The 19,430-nt window shown below is 39.6% G+C and overlaps 1 protein-coding gene across 6 annotated transcripts; it reads right to left on the bottom strand.

Moving 5' to 3' along the window:
* Positions 1-477: 477 nt before the first annotated feature.
* On the bottom strand, positions 478-6,588 carry LOC145116235 (protein GRAVITROPIC IN THE LIGHT 1-like). 6 transcript variants are annotated; one of them, XM_079052599.1, is made up of 4 exons: positions 6,467-6,573; positions 6,308-6,365; positions 6,154-6,240; positions 478-2,238 (listed from the first exon to the last, which is right to left on the bottom strand). In XM_079052599.1, the coding sequence occupies exon 4, from the start codon at positions 2,236-2,238 to the stop codon at positions 913-915; it is 1,326 nt and encodes a 441-aa protein (XP_078908725.1). In that variant the 5' UTR covers positions 6,154-6,240; positions 6,308-6,365; positions 6,467-6,573; the 3' UTR covers positions 478-912. The 6 variants fall into 6 exon arrangements, 5 of the variants coding, with proteins under 5 accessions (XP_078908725.1, XP_078908724.1, XP_078908726.1 ...); XM_079052598.1 differs by lacking the exon at positions 6,308-6,365 and having other exon boundaries at positions 6,154-6,255; positions 6,467-6,583; XM_079052600.1 differs by lacking the exon at positions 6,308-6,365 and having other exon boundaries at positions 6,467-6,569.
* Between the last annotated feature and the right edge of the window lie 12,842 nt (positions 6,589-19,430).

Here is a 19,430-nt window from a genome sequence, read left to right as displayed (position 1 = left end):
ATAACAAACATTTGCTTATTCGAGTAACTTTTGAACTTTTGATAGCCCATGGAAGTCCTCTCATTAATCAATAATATACATATCCTCTCTAATAAATGAATGTTTTTTTGCCACTTGTCACTCTTACATTAACTTGGACACATGTTATTTTTTGGTATTTTTGAATAAATGTTTTTCCATTTGTCATTTTATCATTTTTTATCTTTTCTTAATTAACAAATCAAATTTACACATCAATTAATAATTGCCTTAATTAATAATAGTCAATAAATTACAATATTAATACTTATATATTGTATTTAATATGTTTCCTTTTAAATTCAAATTTTAAATTTTAAATTTTAAATTTCAAATCTAAAATTTCAAATTTAAATAAATTTTTGTTTAAACACTCATATACATATTTTTTGTTTTACTAAACCCGTATAACATACGGGTCTCACAACTAGTAGAAAAATATAAAACAATGAGCCAAGATAAATACAAAGGGCAAGATAAACATACAATATAATCATAATACACAAACACCCCGTAGTTTGAAAATCAGTACGACACACCGGACATTCAAACGGGACCGGAATCAAAGAAAAACGTCAAGGGTAGCTATTTATGTGATATTTTTTTTTCCTAAATACAAACATGAGACCATAAAACCATCAAGTGTTTGCCACATAACATTTTAACACATGCTTTTCAAATGCATGTTACAAATAGTATATGACAGTTACTTATCTAGTATTTTCCCTAAATACCAAACCCCTTTCCCACCCCTAATATTAACAAAATTGGGGAAGGCTTCATCAGTAGGGACTAAAATTGAAAATATCCAGTTGTTTAACGCGGTTTCACTTTCAAAAGCAAGCAGCACACCCCCACACCCTCCACCGCCGGTGGTGGTTTCATCGCCGTTAATCAAGTCAGGTAAACTTGACATTGTACAACAGTTTTACCCACCTTGAACCCCGGAACCACCGTGAACGCCACTTCCCGGGAGCTTTCCGGTGACAAGAATGCTTCATCGTTCACGGACTCCATAAACACCTCCGAGAAACGGTTGCCGTTTCTCACCTGAAAGATCGATGCTCCCTCTGGATCGAATGAGAACGCCAGACAATGTAAAAGCCAAACCCGTTTTGCCGCCTCTGCAAACGACTCGAAGAATGTCGTCTCCGGGAATTTTCCGGCAGTCACCAAACTTCTCTGATTCAAGTTTCCAAAAAGGGAAGATTCCATTTTGGGATGAACAAGTCTCAGGTATTTAAACCAACAAAATTTAGCGAATGTCGATTTTGGTTTCCATGTTACGTATTCCCTTGCTTTCAAGTATTTCAACTCCATAAATCTGTCGAAGAACAATTTCTGGCGTTTTGCCTTGTTGGATAGGTCCCGACGATCGCCGGAAATGGAAAAATCCGGGTAACTAAATCCATCAAATATTTCTCTGCAAACAAACGATTCAAATGCATAACATCTATCCGTTGTGTTCCAATAAACAACCTCCGGTTGGATTGATTCAGCCGCTGCATCCAGATCCCAATTCGCATACTCCATTTCAGTAATCATGAACTTCACCAGACTTCGAATCGCTTTCATGGTGTGCTTGAGAGCTAATACGAAATCGGTTGGGGTCAATTTTGAGAAATGAAGGTTTTCGTGACGTGATAAAGGACCACTCGAATTCAACCTCCTCTCGATCAATTTGTTCTCCCTTTCAGCTTCCTCCAATTTCTCCTTCAAAAACACAATCTCTGAATCCTTGAGCCGACTCTGGTTCGCTAGCTTCTTTCGTGTTATCTCGTATGTTTTTGATAGATTCTTCTGCTCTTGGATCTCAGCCAACAGGATTGTGGTTTCCGGAGAGGCGTCGTCGATATGGTTTTTCAAATACGATTGTTTAAATTCCGATAACCTCTTCAACTCCGTGACCACGATCTGATCAGCCGATTGAATTCCGTCAGCGTCGTATGGAGATTGAGCATCCTGCAACTGAGCGTATGCCGCTTTCACGGACGATAGGGTTGCAAAAACTTTGGCGATGAAGGCATCCATGGCTGCTTTTTCCTGAAATTTCTCATCTTCCTCGTTGAAGAACTTACCAATGGGTTTCTCATCCGACTTTACTTTCTGAACTTGATCAATCGTCGTTACAGGTTGAGGTCGAATATGCAACACCTTGGCAAAGGTACGAGCCAATCTACTCTTTCTTGGGGTCACAGCTGATCGATTAACTGAATCCATCTGAAACAAACAATCTGAAACTGTTTATGAACAGACGATGATATGATAAAGAAGGAAGTATGTATGAACATGGTGTAAGAAAAAGATGAAAGCAATGAGCTTTTCGTATAAATAATAGAAAAAAAAAAAAAAGCAGAATGCTTTAACTCTTGGATCGAGGCCATTACCAAACCTTTTCCTTCGATTTGTTTTTGTTTTTTTATTTGAAAAACAAAGAGAATGAAATCAAAATCAGATTGTATAACTTGAGAAATTCCCTATTTTGACTTTTGATTTTATTAAAAGGACGTCCGTGGTTAATACATATCTAAAGAAGTCGCCATCAAATGTTCAAAGGACATGTTGATATTAGTATTCGGTCCTATTCACATACCTTCTTTGAAAAGAATTTGGCAACCTATACGAAAGAGACGGTATGATTTATGATTTAATTCAACAAAACTTTATTCTTAAGGCTAATTACAATAAATAGCAATGTACTTTTATACATTTGTCTATTGCAACATTCTGCTTTCACTTTTTTCTATTACAACATCATACTTTTATTATAACATCCAATAAATATCAATGTATTTTATATATTGTACTTCATTTTTTTTCTGTTTTGTTTTGATGACATTGTTATAAGTAGGTAGGTTTTTGAAAAGACAATGCATGTATGAAAAAAGGAAAATAACATAGAAACTACAATTGTTATTTCTTACAATCAAATCTTATTCTTATATCCATATGTATCATTGTATTTTACATCGTGGAATGTGATAAGGGTTAAGGATTCTCTTGGAAACTCCATGGACAATGCCTTATTTAGAAAAATCGTATCACTAAGGGCATCTTCAACCCACCCCAAACTCTATTTTTTTTCCCATTTCTTCCCTCATTCTCCTCCAACCCTACCCCATTTTCATCTCTATTTTTGAAAATATGAATAGTATTCCCTAAAATTTGGGGGAATACTATTCATATCTCCAAAAATGGAGTTGAAGTTTTGGTTGGTGGCGTTACCAGCTACACCATTCCTAATTCCTTGGTGGAGCGGTACCACCAGATTGGTAATATCTCGGATTACCTAAGTCATGGTTCTCTCTTTTCACTATTTGTGTCATATGCTGTAAAACTTATATCGAGGGGTTTAGGTTGGGAGTGATGGATTTTCATGTGTCGTGGGTTGAGATAATTGGATAGAAATACTGATGTGGCGCCTACGTCACAAGTGGGTTGGGAGATGTGGAAGGAATGAACTCCTTCCACCCTGCGGGCATCTTTAACCCAACAATATATATTACACCAAATTTGGTATTGACGAATAATATAACATCAAATATAATATTATACTATTACTGACACTGAATATAATGTTAGAGTTTCACTAATGCAATTGTTCTTTTAACTTTGAACTTATTCATTTTTATATTTAAATTGATACTTGTTTTATTAAAAAAATAGTTGTATCAATGATACCCTAGTTTATCATAGTACAAATAATTTATTGTGGTTATCAACGTATACTAATATAATCTCTAAAGTTGTATAAAAAGGTTATGTACCAAGTTTGTACAATGCTAATAAATATAAAAGTGGTCTTTTGTACCATAAAAGTTAGATAAAAATAATATAGATTATTATATTTTTGCTGTTAAATATAATATAACTAGAAAGTGCCTCCTCCCCACTTCGAGGGGACGCAGGTGGGGAGTCTACTTATGTCCGTTTTATGGGGGATGTAATTTGTAAATTTTCTATTAGATAGGGATCATTTTTCTATTTTATTAAACACATGGACCAAAGAGTATACTATTTAAACACATGGACTATTTCTGTAAAAAAAATGCATAGGGAACTTTTATTATAGGGAGTGTTTTGTGATTTATTTTCTAAACAGGGACCAACCATGCCAACATACGAAAGTATTGTGGTCAAAGTCTAAAACTTAAATGTGAAAAAATGCATAGGGACCCTTTTTGTATATCAAAGGGACAACTTTTGTAATTTATTTTCAGCACATGGACCAAACATGCCAATATACGAAACTATTGTGGCCAAAGTCTAAAACCTAAAAATAAAATATTCATAGGCTAGGGAGTGCTTTTGTGATTTATTTTCTAAACAGGGACCAACCATGCCAACATACGAAAGTATTGTGGTCAAAGTCTAAAACCCAAATGTGAAAAAATGCATAGGGACACTTTTGTAATTTATTTTCAGGATATGGACCAATAATGCCAACATACGAAACTATTGTGGCCAAAGTCTTAAACCCAAAAATAGAATATTCATAGGCTAGTTGCTCATAAAACATGTGGACCATTTCTGTAAAACAAACGTATAGGGACATTTTCTATAAATTACAAGGAGTGATTTTGTAATTTATTTTCTATACAAGAATCAAACCTGTCAACATATGAAAGTATTGTGGGCAAAGTCAATGCACATTGACCTCTCTTAAAATGACAACTTTTGTTATTTATTTTCAACACAAGGATCAAACTTACCAACATAAAAAATATTGTGACCAAAGTCTAAAACCCAAAAATATACTATTTATAGAGTAGTTGCTTTTCTAGTGCAATTTGGTCCACATCCTAAAGAATATGTACTATTGTGGCGAGTCTAATACCCAAAAATATGTACTATTAGTAGGCTAGTTGCTCATTAAACATATGGATTATTTCTGTAAAAAAAAATATTGCAGGGATCTTTTCTGTAAAATTACAAGGAGTGATTTTGTAACTTATTTTCTATATAGCCACCAAACCTGCCAACATATGAAAGTATTGTTTGTAAAATCTAAAGCCAAACGTAAAAAAATACGTAGGGACCTCTTGTGTAAATTAAAATGACAACTTCTGTGATTTACTTTTAAAACAGAGATCAAACTTACTAATATAAGAAAGTATTATGATAAAAATCTAAAACCAAAAAATATACTACTCATACGCTAGTTTGCTTTTCGAGTGCAATTCGTCCTAAAGAATATGTACGAAAAATATCATCATAATTCATATAAAGATTAATTATCAATCCACTCACTCGTAAAATATTCTTAAAAGGGTCTGATGGATTGGTATAATAACGAACTATCTTATTTGTACTAATTTGACATATATAATGTAAATATTGATTTAATGACCTAAGTGGCAAATAAAACAATTTATTGCTTAAATTAGTAAAAGTGAACACACGTTAAACATATTTATTGATAACAATAAGATATTTCCTTGAATATTCTATAAGTAATCATGCACCAAATGATAATATAACTTTAGAAAGTCATCCTTTAATTATTGTATATATTGTATACCAAACCCCAGATTAAAATACACAAACAGTTAACTGATTTGGTATAACAACTATCTTATTTTACATATTCTTGTAACAAGTTATTTTACAATATATAGTCACTAAACCTATAAAACCTGTTATTTAGGTCATAGGGTCACTAAAAATTGCATGTATCATGCCAAAATCTAACATAAATATGTTAGTTTGAGAAACCAATTAGCAAAGAAAATACTTTATAATAACAAATCTAATTTATTTCTAAAGTAGTTAAAACGTAACCTAACCCTCGATCTCAAGAAAACAACACCTAACAGGTTATTGCCGTTGGTTAAAAGCTTTTGGTAAAAAATAATTTATTATTTAAATTGACAAAAATAATATATGAGCCGGATATTACGTGAAAAGACTCTATTATATTTCCATTGAACAAAGAGCCTTGCAATTGCATCGTCAACAGAGCCCCACAAAAAGCAAAGCTTGTCTACATGCGACTGATAAAGAAAAAGTAACCCCACTTCTCACATTTCGAACGTTGCTAAAATGCAGTAAAAGAAAAAAAAAACAATTTTTGAAAAGTATCCCGACATTTCGTATTTCGCAACAATCAATGCCATTAAAAACTCAAAAACATACCTTTGTTTGTAGAGAAGAAAGACCAGTTTGTTTGCTTGTAAAGCTTAAGAAAGCATGATTTCAGTCCTTTAATGGCGACCCCTGAAACTGAAAGCAGGAAAACTGAAAGGGGAAGAAGATGAAAAGGTAGAAATTAACAAAAGCTAATTAAAACCTCCGACAATTTAAAGCCATAATTCTTGTTTGTTCGAATCGCACCAAACGCTGTTTTGCTGTAACCAGGTGTTTTATACATTATTAAATACAAATTAAATAAAAAATAGATTTAAAAACTCCTTTTGAAATTGAATCAATGGTATAAGTTATAACTTACCAGAAAAGAGTGAAATTGATATTAGGAATTTATCATATGTTGAAAATTGTAAAGAATGAAGGTGTGATAAAAGGAAGAAAGTTAAGGTGTTTAATAGAGAAAGAAAAGAGGGAAAAAACGAAGAAAAGTCAAAGCGTTAGATGGCAGCTGATGCTGAGCCCGGAATTAAAAAGCTAGGTTTTACTGTTTTAGTGTGTTTTTACCGTTTTGTCCTTGGTTGTGTTGGGGCATTGTTTATTCAGATTTTTCCCGGTAGGGGTTGGTGTGGTAATTCTCATTTTGGTGTCTTAAATAACTAATTGAGCGGTAGTTTAGTAATTATGTGGAAGTACTTTAGAGGTCGAATGAGAAATAAACAAATAAAGACAAAATTGCAAGTTTGGTCATTTGATATGTCAAATATGATATTTGATCTAAAATTTTTTGGAGTTGCACGAGTAGTCCAAAATAATTTTTTTTGTAGTTTTGGTCCATGAAGAAATTTAAATGAGTTAGAATGACTATTTTACTCTTTTTCATTGCTTATTATTATTATATTTATTTATTTCATTCATTTTTTTAAATGAACAATAAAATAAAAATCTCTCTCTCTCTCTCTCTCTCTGTGTGTGTGTGTGTGTGTGTGTGTGTATGTGTGTGTGTGATAAACACCCAAGAACATATTCATAGATTCAAGAACACTCAAGAACATCTTCCGCCACCACCACCGTTCGACTACAGTCCGCCATCACCATCGTCTAGCACTTCCATCTCCACCTAAACTTTTTCTACCACTTTATGTCCGCCAAATAATCATCCCAGAAACAAAAATCATACATAAAATTAGATCAGATGTACACACACGAAATCAAATAAACACAAACGCAGACGCACGAAATCAGATGAACACACACACACACACACAAATGAAATCGGATGAACACCCACCCTAACCAAACTAGAACCTCTTGATGAACAGATCTGAAGCATAAAACCCTAACTTAAGAACGAAGACGAAAACCCTATCTGAAGAAGGAAGCTGTCATCGAGATCTAAACATCTGCTTACGGCGGCTACGAGAGTTAGGTTTCTTGTCGGCTAGGGTTTTCATTTCCGAGGGTTAGGATGTGGGGCGTTTCGTGACTAGAAATCGAGGGGGAGACACCTGGGGTTGATTTGTCGGAGCCGGGAGGGTCAAATAGTGGCTGGGGAGCTGAGAACGACGGTGGAACGAGATGACAGCCGATTCTTCTAGTTGCCTTCTTCTCGGTTGTTAAGCCTCCGATGAGGTTGTTGCCATCGATCAAGGGGCATCAGAGCAGGGGATGAAGGAATGTGAGATCTCGAAGGCGGCTGAAGCTCTAAAAACTAGAAGGGTGGCGGCTGAAACCCTAACCGAAGGCGAGAAAGAATGCAGATCGGAGGCAATAAAGAAGGTTTTTCTTCAGGGATCCGACATTTTGTTTGTGAAGGAGTTTCTTCATAGGCACGACCATCACCGACAATTTAGGCTCTACAGGTGGCGACATGGGTGATATTAGCAGCCATGGTCTAAGCTTGTTGGAACAAGTTTGGAGGTCAATTAGGGGTTGCTAGGGTTTAGCATCCATGGAGAGAGAGAGAGAGAGAGAGAGAGAGAGAGAGATTTTCTTTTTTTAATTGTTGCAAAGAAAATATAAAAAACTAAATTAAAAGGGAAAATTCATCATTTTAAATATTTTCAAATAAATTTGGACCATATGCACAACAAATGAAACCTTTTGGACCACTGATGCAACTCTAAACAATTTTGGACCAAACATCCAATTTTTGACATACAACAGGGACCAAACTTGCAATTTTGTCATAAATAAACAAGTAGTTGTGAGCGAATTAATTAGGCATTCGTGTCCTTCAAACAGATAATCTGTAACTTTATATTTCTAACGACCTGAAAAATTAGAGAAAAAAAAATAAATTTAGTCTAATCTTATAATTACTTATTAAAAATAGTAAAAAAAAAAATCCAAATAGCCGTTGAAATCGCATATGGTTTTTATTAGGCTGCGATTTTATTATTGACACGAACCCGTAAATCCATTGACCATTGTATTAAGGCTATTCTCATTAGTAACCAAATCCAACCTAATTTTTCTATAAAAAATTAATTTATATTTCTTCCACCTATGCAATCTAATCAAATCTAATTTTTTACATTCGTTAGCAACCCAATCCAAACTATTTTATATTACAATTTTCTATTTATAAAACTATATCAATATCAGCCTTATTTTATAAAGAAAATTTAATTAACTATTTTGATATATTTTATTATTAAAGATAAAGTTTACTTATTAACAAAAGTTAGTTTTTGGTATAAACTTAATTGATTTCCTCTAATAAAGTTGGACACGTAGATATCACCTTGCTATACAACCTCAAGTGATCGGAGGCGTAACCACAAGCTGATTCACCAAGGATTGTCTAATTCTAATTTTTTTAATATTTCTTTTGCCACGAGCGGCTCGCTAGAACCCCCTAAGGCCATGCGGAGCGGAGCGGGAAACAGGTGCGGAAGGGCTTCCCTCTCACCGGAACACCGCACCGTCGGTGAGGGGAGCAATCCGCGGGAAGGAGATGGGGGGAGGCGGTGCCGCACTCTCTCTCTCTCTCTCTCTCTCTCTATCTCTCTCTCTCCTGTTTCTATTGGTCAGTTCTTTTTTTTTTTTAAATCTTTTCTAATATTTATAAAATTATATACCTATTAAAAAAATATAAAAAATATATCAAAATTTATGGTTTTTAATTCCCTACAAAATGAATATAATATATGTATGAAATATATTAAAAAAAATAAAAAAATAGTGAGGGGAGGTTCCCACCCATTCATTCGGTTTAGGTGAGGGAAAGAAAATTGAGAGAAAGGGTGGTGTGACCCACAAAAAGTGAGAGAAACTCCCCACCCATACCCTCCGGTCTAATGGGGGTAGTCTAAAGGTGTAAAAAAAAATCTATTATCATTTTTACATTTTCAATAGTCTAGCAAAAAATGTCATGGCCAATAGACGAAAACACTTCATTATAACTATTCTAATATTCATCTAAATTCAAGTTAAATAATCGTAAATAACTATTTGTATCTAATATGCGTGAATTTTTTGTACATTTTTATTTGAAGTTAGAGAAAATCGAAGATAAGAATAGTTTATCTGAGATTGTATAAGTGTCTAATGCATAATGCTACGGTTAAACATTAATAGTAGAAATCACAAATGAGTTGCATGAAATCTCAGATGAAATAAAAGATATTTCAAATATAGGAAATCACGATTAATTTAAATGAATTTCCATATGAGTTGGAAGAAATCTTAGCGTATCTAGGACCCTACTCTATTTTCTTATTATACTTTATTTGCAGAGTGTAAAATAGAGTAAAAGGCTCAAATACATAGGACCCTACTCTATTTTCTTATTACACTTTATTTGCAGAGTGTAAAATAGAGTAAAAGGCTCAAATACAACTCTCTTTTCTTATTACACTTTATTTGCAGAGTGTAAAATAGAGTAAAAGGCTCAAATACACTCTACAAATAGATAAGTGAATAATAACACTCTAAATTTGGAGTGAAAACTATACACTCCCTCACACACTCTCTTTTTACACTTTAGTTTTGAAGTATAAAATACAATTTAATGAGGGTTGGTTTGGAGATAAACCACTCCAAAACTCTATTTTACATTCTAAAAATAAAGTGTGATCGGGGATGTTTTTAGCTGACTACCTCTAATTCATTCTAGATTACAATTAGATTGTTTTATAAACGTTAAACATTATTTCTTCTTTCAATATATTTTTTTCCAACCTTAGACCATCTTCAAACCACCTTTATTTTTCCTCCAAAAAATGGAGTAAAAAATTAGGTAATAGTATTTCATGTCCAATCCATCTTTATTTTTTATCCTTAAAAGTATATTTTTAGTATATTCCATTCTTCCAACTTACATAGATTGTTAAACACACCCTTCTACTAATTTGATTTTAACAAATATATAATCTATATAGTTTTCATTACAATAATATTAAATAAAAAAAATTATATAAGGTTAACTTCATGTTTACTTGCATATCGTGTTTGTAAGATATATTTTAATAATAAGCTTCTGTAAATACCTTATCGTGTTTCATGATTTTAATATGTATTTCAATTTTTATATGAACTCGATAAATAAATAAATAAAATTATATTTATGATTAATTAATATAATTTATTATATAACAAAATATTATAAGTATTAAATATTATATTTAAATTAAAACTAATATATAAAATAAACTAGAAATGTATAAATATATAAAACGAGAGATTAAAACCGACAATTGAAACTTCATCCCCATATTTGGAAAAATGAATAGTATTACTCCATATATGGGGTAATATTATTCGTATTTTCAAATATGGGTGTAATGCTCATAAAAATCATGTGAGGAGGTGTACGATCACGCCTTCCCTTTCCCGCGATCGTCAGAAGTACCTGAAACAAAATCAACAACTGTAAGCCTGAAGCTTAGTGAGTTCCCCCCAAAATACCAACGCCCTACAGATATAACCATATCATATAACAAATACAGCATGCATAATGAGCCATCAGTCTGACTGGACCGCCTCGCAGGCCATCAGTCTATCTGGACCGCTCTCCGAGACATCGACACGTCTTGAACGCCCTCTCGGGGCCTTCAGCCTATCCGGACTGCTCGTCGGGCCTTCGGCCTGACTAGTATGCCCTAACCGGGTCTGCAGTCTATCCGGTCCGCCCTAGGTGTCTTGGCCTACAGCACAAAGCAGGATCTGCCTCAACCCAATCCCAATCCCAACAAACATGTGCACATAATATCATACGCTAACATGCAATAACAGATAGTAATACAGATCTAACAGATCACTAACATGGCAACCATCCTATAACCAGGATACCGATCTAACCGATCAATAACATAGCAACCATCCTATAACCAGGATACCGATCTAACCGATCTTTAACATAGCAACCATCCTAAAACTAGGATGAAATCTAACAGATCAATGACATAGCAGCCATCCTAAAACCATGATGAAATCTAACAGATCAATAACATAACAACCATCCTAAAACCAGGATGCAAATCATAAAGGGTCGGCCTTGGTGTCGTAGACCCTATTGATATAGTGAGGAAAACTCACCTCTCAAGTAGCTCGAATCGATAAAGTCAACTCAACCAAATGCAGCTCCAAATCCAACACCTACATCCACCGATGACTTACTTCCATAAATTCCCAAATTACCAAAATACCCCCAGAGGTCAAACTGGTCAACCCTCGGTCCAAGTCAAAGTCAAAGTCAACAGTCCATGTTGACCCAACTCGTCGAGTTCCTTAAGAGTTCAGAAGGTCATAAAACCCTCACTGACTCGCCAAGTTTCTGACCAACTCGTCGAGTCTATGCGTGTCCAGAAGTCGGGGAAACCCTAACTGACTTCTCGAGTCCTCGTACTGACTCGTCGAGTCCATGCAGAAACCATACCACGGGAAAACCCTTCCCAACTCGTCGAGTTCCTTATCCGACTCGCCGAGTTCATACAATCCCTTTCTTGTCCAGATGTTTTCGAGTCATTCCAAAGCTCCAAATGGTAGATCGAGCCTCCTAGGGCCTAGTTATCACGCAAAGTTGCAAACTTTACGTGCATGCAAAGTCTTAAGATCCAAAATCAAGCTAAAGAAGAAGCTTAAGACAATGGAAGGGCCATAGCTTGACAAAGGCTAAGACTTTATGACAATAAGGGGCTAAAGGGGTCCAGATCTGAAGTTGCAACCTCAGATCTTGCCCCAAATCCGAAATACCACCACAATACCCTAAAAAGGGTTCTAAACCCACGAAACAAGAGATATAGCTAATGGAGAGCCAAGGTAACAACTTGTTACCTTCAAAATGATGCTGAGATGAAGTAGAACTCGGATCCACAGCCTCTCGTTGCTCCAACTTCTTGTACTTCAAGCTCTTCCCACCACAATCCACCTTCCAAGCTTAATATCACATCAAAATGAAGTGTAAGCAGCGATTTAGGGTTTCTGGACTCACAAGGGGGCTGTAAGGGAGGCTAAGGGGCAAGTGACCCTTAAATAGGGTGCAAAATCTCGGGGATTAGGGTTTCTCATTCCAGCTCCAACTCATCGAGTCGGGTTCACCGACTCGTCGAGTTGGTCACTTAAGCCATGTGGCCAAACGCGTCCCTACTCGACGAGTCGAGGCACCAACTCGTCGAGTAGATATTCTGAGATGGATATAAAACTGTAAAGTTATATACCTGGGAGTCGGGGTGTTACAACTCTCCCCTACTTGAACTAGACTTCGTCCCCAAAGTCGGATGAGGCAAACTACTCCGGGTAATGCTCCCGCATCTCAGCCTCCAGCTCCTAAGTCTACTCGGATCCTCTATGATGCTCCCACTGTACCTTTACCAAAGGTATCTCCTTGTTCCGCAGAACCTTCATTTTCCTCTCCAGAATGGCCACGAGCCTCTCCACATAATTCAGGCGTTCATCGACCTGAATGTCATCCAATGATACTACTACCTCCTCGTCCAGAATGCACTTTCGCAACTGCGAAACATGAAAAGTATTGTGGATCTGACTGAGCTCCTCTGGAAGCTTTAGTCTATATGCCACCTTGCCAACTCTAGCAATGATCATGAACGGTCCAATGTATCAGGGACCCAATTTCGCCCTCTTCCTGAAGCGGATCACACCCTTCCAGGGTGAGACCTTTAGGAGTACCATGTCACCGACCTGAAACTCCAACTCGGATCGGCGCCGGTCGGCATAGCTCTTCTGCCGAATCTGTGCGGTCTGCAACCACTGTCTAATCTGTTGAATCATCTCGGTAGTCTGCAGGACTACCTCGGTCTGACCCATCACCCTCTGACCCACCTCGCCCCAACAGACTGGGGTGCGGCATCTCCGCCCATACAACAGCTCATACGGTGGAGCACTAATGCTGGACCGAAAGCTGTTGTTGTAGGAGAACTCTGCAAGGGGTAGGTAGGAGTCCCAGCTCCCACCGAAGTCAATAACACATGCTCTCAACATATCCTCAAGAGTCTATATGGTCCGCTCACTCTGGCTATCCGTCTGCGGATGATAGGCTGTACTGAAGTGCAGCCGTGTGCCCAGCTCCTCGTGGAACTTCTGCCAAAATCGGGAGGTAAATCGAACATCACGATCTGAGATGATAGAGACCGGAACCCCATGACGAGCTACAATCTCGCGTATATACACATCGGCCAACTTCTCGGCCGATGAGCTCTCACGAATGGGCAGAAAATGAGCACTCTTGGTCAATTGATCCACGATGACCCAAATAGTGTCGAAACCCTTCACCGTTCTCGGCAACTTGGTGATGAAGTCCATCGTGATCTGCTCCCATTTCCACATGGGAATCTCCAGAGGCTGCAACTTGCCATGCGGCCTCTGGTGCTCGACCTTGACCATCCTGCAGGTCAAGCACCTCTCAACATACCAAGCGATTTCTCGCTTCATGCACGGCCACCAGTAACTCAATCGCAAGTCCCGGTATATCTTGGTGGCCCCCGGGTGAATAGAGAAACGAAAATTACGAGCCTCCTCCAAGATAGTCTGTCTGACCCCACCAGACATCGGAACCCAGACCCGACCGCAACGGGTCAATAATTCCCGGCTATCCTGCACAAACCGGGTGTTCTCGCCCCTGATCCTCTCAAGTTTCTAGTTCTCCTGACGCATACCCTCAGCCTGGGCTTCCCTGATCAAGCCCACAAGTGGAGAATCCACTGAAATCCTCATGCATGTCACTGGAGTAGAAGATCCAACTTACTTGCGGCTCAGAGCGTCCGCAACCACATTCGCTTTACCTGGGTGGTAAATGATCTCACAGTCGTAGTCGTTGACTACATCTAGCCATCTGCGCTGTCTCATGTTCAGGTTCGGCTGATCCATGATGTGTATCAGGCTCTTGTGGTCCGTGTAAATGGTACAACGGACCCCATAGAGGTAATGTCCCCAAATCTTGAGAGCGAATACCACCGCTCCCAACTCCAGATCATGAGTTGGGTATCTCGTCTCATGCGACTTCAACTGTTGCGATGCATAGACTATCACCCGTCCTCTCTGCATGAGGACCGCTCCCAGTCCTGTGATGGATGCATCACAGAACACCACGAAATCCTCAACTCCCTCCGGAAGAGTCAAGACTGGAGCCTCGCATAGTCGTTGTCTGAGGGTCTCAAACTCCCTCTGCTTCTCGGGGCCCCACCAGAAATCCACCCCCTTCCTCGTTAGACGTGTGAGAGGTACTGCAATCTTGGAGAAATCCTGTATGAATCTCCAGTAATACCCTGCTAATGCCAAAAAGTTCCTGATGTCTGAGGGAGATTTCGGAATCTCCCACTGCATAACCGCCTCGATTTTGTCCGGGTCGACCAAAATCCCCTCCTGGTTAACAAGGTGTCCAAGAAACTGAACCTCTCGTAACCAAAAATCGCACTTCGAGAACTTGGCATAAAGCCGTTCTCGCCTCAGAACTCCCAATAACTCCCGTAGATGCTCCTCATGCTGCTCTCGGGTCTTGGAGTACACCAAGATATCATCTATGAACACTATGACTGAGCGATCGAGCATCGGCTTGCAGACCCGATTCATCAGGTCCATAAATATTGTTGGCGCGTTGGTGAGCCCAAACGACATCACCACGAACTCGTAATATCCATAACGATTTCGGAACGCGGTCTTCTCCACGTCCTCCTCCCTAACCCCGACCTCAGGTCTATCTTGGAGAACCAAAATGCTCCCTACAACTGATCGAAAAGATCATCTATCATCGGGAGTGGATAACGGTTCTTCACCGTCAACTTGTTCAACTCCCGGTAATCAATGCACATCTAGTGTGAACCATCCTTCTTCCTGACGAAGAGTATCGGTGCTCCCCACAGGGAACTGCTCGGACGAATGAACTGCTTGCCCAATAGTTCCTGCAGCTGTGATGACAGCTCCTGCATGTCTGGTGGTGCCAACCGGTACGACGCCTTGGCGATAGGTGCCGCACCCGGAACTAGGTCGATCCCAAACTCAACCTGCCTCTCTGGAGGCACTCCGGGTAACTCCTCCGGAAACATGTCAGCAAACTCTCTGACCACTGGAACCTCTAATACTGAAACCTGATCCCCGACCCGCGTATCCACCACATACGTTAGATAACCCGCACACCCGTGCTGAATGTATGTTGGATAAGGTGTCTAAGTCCATAACTATTTCTGGTATGTACTTGACCCGACCCGGCATGGTCCATTTGGGTTGCATGGCACCATGCAATTGGATAAACTAAAATGAGAGAAATAACACTTATGTTTTATTAATATATTATAAGTTCTAATATATTAATAATATTATTTAATTAGTTTGATCAAGAATTAATTTAGAATTAATTAAGTGATCAAAAGATAACTAATTAAATATATGGGTAGATTATGTAAATCTTCCATATCTTATATAGTGGGCTAAGAGGCTCCATGGATTATCAAGTTGGGTTCCACCCATAGGATACTCCATGGATGCTCCATGGGAGTTACAAACCCATGGGTCATGGAAATGAAGAGTCATGACACATTAGGGTTTACATGGTGTAACCCTAGATGTGTCAACACTATATAAGAAACCCATTCTCCACCAAAATAGGTTACACATAAGAAACAAGAGGGCTAGAGCCGATTTTGCAAGTGTAAGATTCTCTCAAAGTTTACTCCTTTGCATTTGGTGTTGTGTGAAGCATTTGAGGCATCACACTTGGGGTGCTAGGCTCACAAGGTTTCAAGGATCATAATCAACAACAAGGTAAGTTATTCTATCTTTCATTCAAGTTAAAAATGTTCCCCATGTATGCTAGATAGGAATATAACCTTGGAATTCAACTTTGCATGATTATTAGACAAACATAGATCCAAGGTTATTAGGGTTGCATGTACACTTAGGAAGTTTTAGAATGCTCAAAACCCATCAATGTACTGCCGAGCCCTGGCAGCCGAACAAAACCCTGATCCCAATCTGGTGCCCTCGCCGTAAACAATCAGTTCTCCCCCACTTGGGGTTCGAACTACTACCCGCTGCCCCTCGCAGTCAATCATGGCACCAAAACGACTAAGCCAATCCATACCCACAATCACACATACATCCCCCATGGGAATCAGAATCAGTTCTATCGGAAAAGATACCCCGAAAATCTTCAATACAGAACCCCGATAGACCGAAGAAGCGGAAACCCCGTGTTCGTTGGCGATAGAGACTCGCAACAGACACTCTAGCTCTCCTACTGGCAAACCGAACTCCCTAATAAATGTCTGAGAGACAAACGACTGACTCGCCACCGAGTCAAATAATACCAAAGCAGGTAAGGAGTTCACTAAAAACGTACCTAATCAGAAGTACAAACATATAAGCATAAAACAGATATAATCAGTAAGGTAAGGGATACAAAAAGACCAGCAACCACATCCGGTGCTGCTCTGGCCTCCTCTATTGTAAGCTGGAAGGCGCGTCCCTGGGCCCTCGGGGGCGCTGCTCGACCCTGACTCCCGTCAGTAATCCTTAGTGTAGTTGGCGCTGGAGCCTGCGTCGGCCTGGCTGCGAGCTGTGGGCAGTTGGTCTTCACGTGACCAACCTGATGACAATGGTAGCAGATCCTCATATCGTGAACCGGGGCTGTCTGACAACAGTCTCGCACAAAGTGCCCCTCTTTGCCGCATTTGCGGCATGCGCTACCTGATCTGCAAGCCCCCGAGTGCCCCTACCGCACTTGCCACAAGTGCAGCCCTGCTGTCCCCCTGACCTGGAATCAGCGGTCTTAGACCGCTTTGGCGCCTGTTGTGACTGTTTCAGGGCCTGCCGCTGCTCCCTCAACTGCAGCTCAATCTCCAACTCATGCCGCCTAGCGGCCTCCTGTAGATCCAAAAGCGTATCACAACGCTGGGTCGCCACAAACTGCCGAATATTAGTCTTAAGCGTGCTCAGATAACGAGTCATCTGAGCCTGCTCCGCAGCAAACTCCGGGCAAAACATCGCCCTCTCAGTGAACATGCGGGTGATCTCCGTCACCGTCTCACCATCCTGTCTCAGATCCAGAAACTCCTGAGCTAACCGTTTCCGCTCGACTAGTGGAATGTAGCGAGCGCGAAACATATCCCTGAACTGCTCCCAAGTAACAACAGCTCTCTGATAATCCGAATACGACCCAGTCACCAACCTCCACCAGTCCTTTGCCCCAGTCATCAACAGGTTCAGAGCACACCTGGCATTCTGGTTAGTAGGACATGAACACGTGAAGAAACACCCCTCCATGTAAAACAGTCACCTCATGGATTTGATGGGATCCTGAGTCCCATCAAAAGTAGGGGGCTTCGTGTTGTCGAAATCCTGATACTGAAAATCCTGACCGGCTCCCAACCCTGCCGCCGATACAGCTTATGTGGCTGTTGTGGCAGCCGCCTCAGTGAGGGCTGCATATCGATCATCAAAATACTCCACCATGACGGTCTTGATAGACCCAAACATCTCCGGCAACTGAGCCCGGAACATAGCAACAACCTCATCATGTAGGATCTCCCGGATCCTGTCGTCCATCTCATCTGGCCTCATCTGGCCGATAGTCTCGGGCGCTGTCGGTGCCTCCTGTCCGCCCTCTCCTGATCCTGACTCGGATACAATCACAAATCGTCGTGTAAGCACCATGCTGAAAATATACCAAAAATATATCAGATATCCCACATAACAATCCGGGAACCAACTCCCAACAAAACCCTAGGGGTTGTGACTTCCTTGCTACGCGTATGGGTCCTGTGCTTTCAGTAGTACGGGCCCATACTACCTTCCACACCTACCCATATTTGTCTCAAGTATCATCACAACGCCCTAAAACTATACATAAGCATGGTATGCGCTCAGTCCTCACTCCTAGAGGAAGGCTAAATATCTCATAACCGGCAGACTCATCCCAAACAACCCATCCATGAAACTTCCACCAACCCTGCAGCACTCGTGTATGCTAGCCATACATAACGCTGGACCCTATGGACTTTCAAATACCTGATCCTATCCTAAGCCCTTCATCAAACAAGAACAGGAAATAAGGCCAAAAAAAACATTCTCAGGCTATAAGATCTTAATTATGTACAACCGTAATGCATACACTAAGCAACTACAGTAATGATGTCAATTTCATACAAGGAAAACCCTAGGCTACCAGGCATTATATAACCAGGCAATTCTATCATGCAATTCATGAAGATCCCTAGCCTAGCACTAGCATGCTGTTCTAAAATATCACATAATCAAATAATCCGTAAGGTATTTTGGGGTCTATCCGCGAGCTCCGGCTGATCATACACTTGCATCCTCCTTTATTATTTTGAAAACATTTTACGAAATACAACATGCATAATGAGCCATCAGTCTGACTGGACTGCCTCGCAGGCCATCAGTCTATCTGGACCGCTCTCTGAGCCATCGACACGTCTGGACCGCCCTCTTGGGGCCTTCAGCCTATCCGGACCGCTCTTCGGGCCTTCGGCCTGACTAGTATGCCCTAACTGGGTCTGCAGTTTATCCGGTCCGCCCTGGGTGTCTTGGCCTACAGCACAAAGCAGGATCTGCCTCAACCCAATCCCAATCCCAACAAACATGTGCACATAATATCATACGCTAGCATGCAATAACAGATAGTCATACAGATCTAACAGATCACTAACATGGAAACCATCCTATAACCAAGATACCGATCTAACCGATCAATAACATAGTAACCATCCTATAACCAGGATACCGATCTAACCGATCTCTAACATAGCAACCATCCTAAAACCAAGATGAAATCTAACTAATCAACGACATAGCAACCATCCTAAAACTAGGATGAAATCTAACATATCAATAACATAGCAACCATCCTAAAA

This window comes from Lactuca virosa, chromosome 5 (genome assembly GCF_052849685.1).
Source record: "Lactuca virosa cultivar CGN04683 chromosome 5, Lactuca_virosa_CGN04683_v6, whole genome shotgun sequence".
NCBI lineage: Eukaryota > Viridiplantae > Streptophyta > Magnoliopsida > Asterales > Asteraceae > Lactuca > Lactuca virosa.
Note: the sequence above shows the minus strand (reverse complement) of the source record. Positions and strands in the feature narration are given on the sequence as shown.

Excerpts from the sequence above, each read along its gene's own strand:
- LOC145116235 (XM_079052598.1), bottom strand. The coding sequence starts at position 2,238 with ATGGATTCAGTTAATCGATCAGCTGTGACCCCAAGAAAGAGTAGATTG.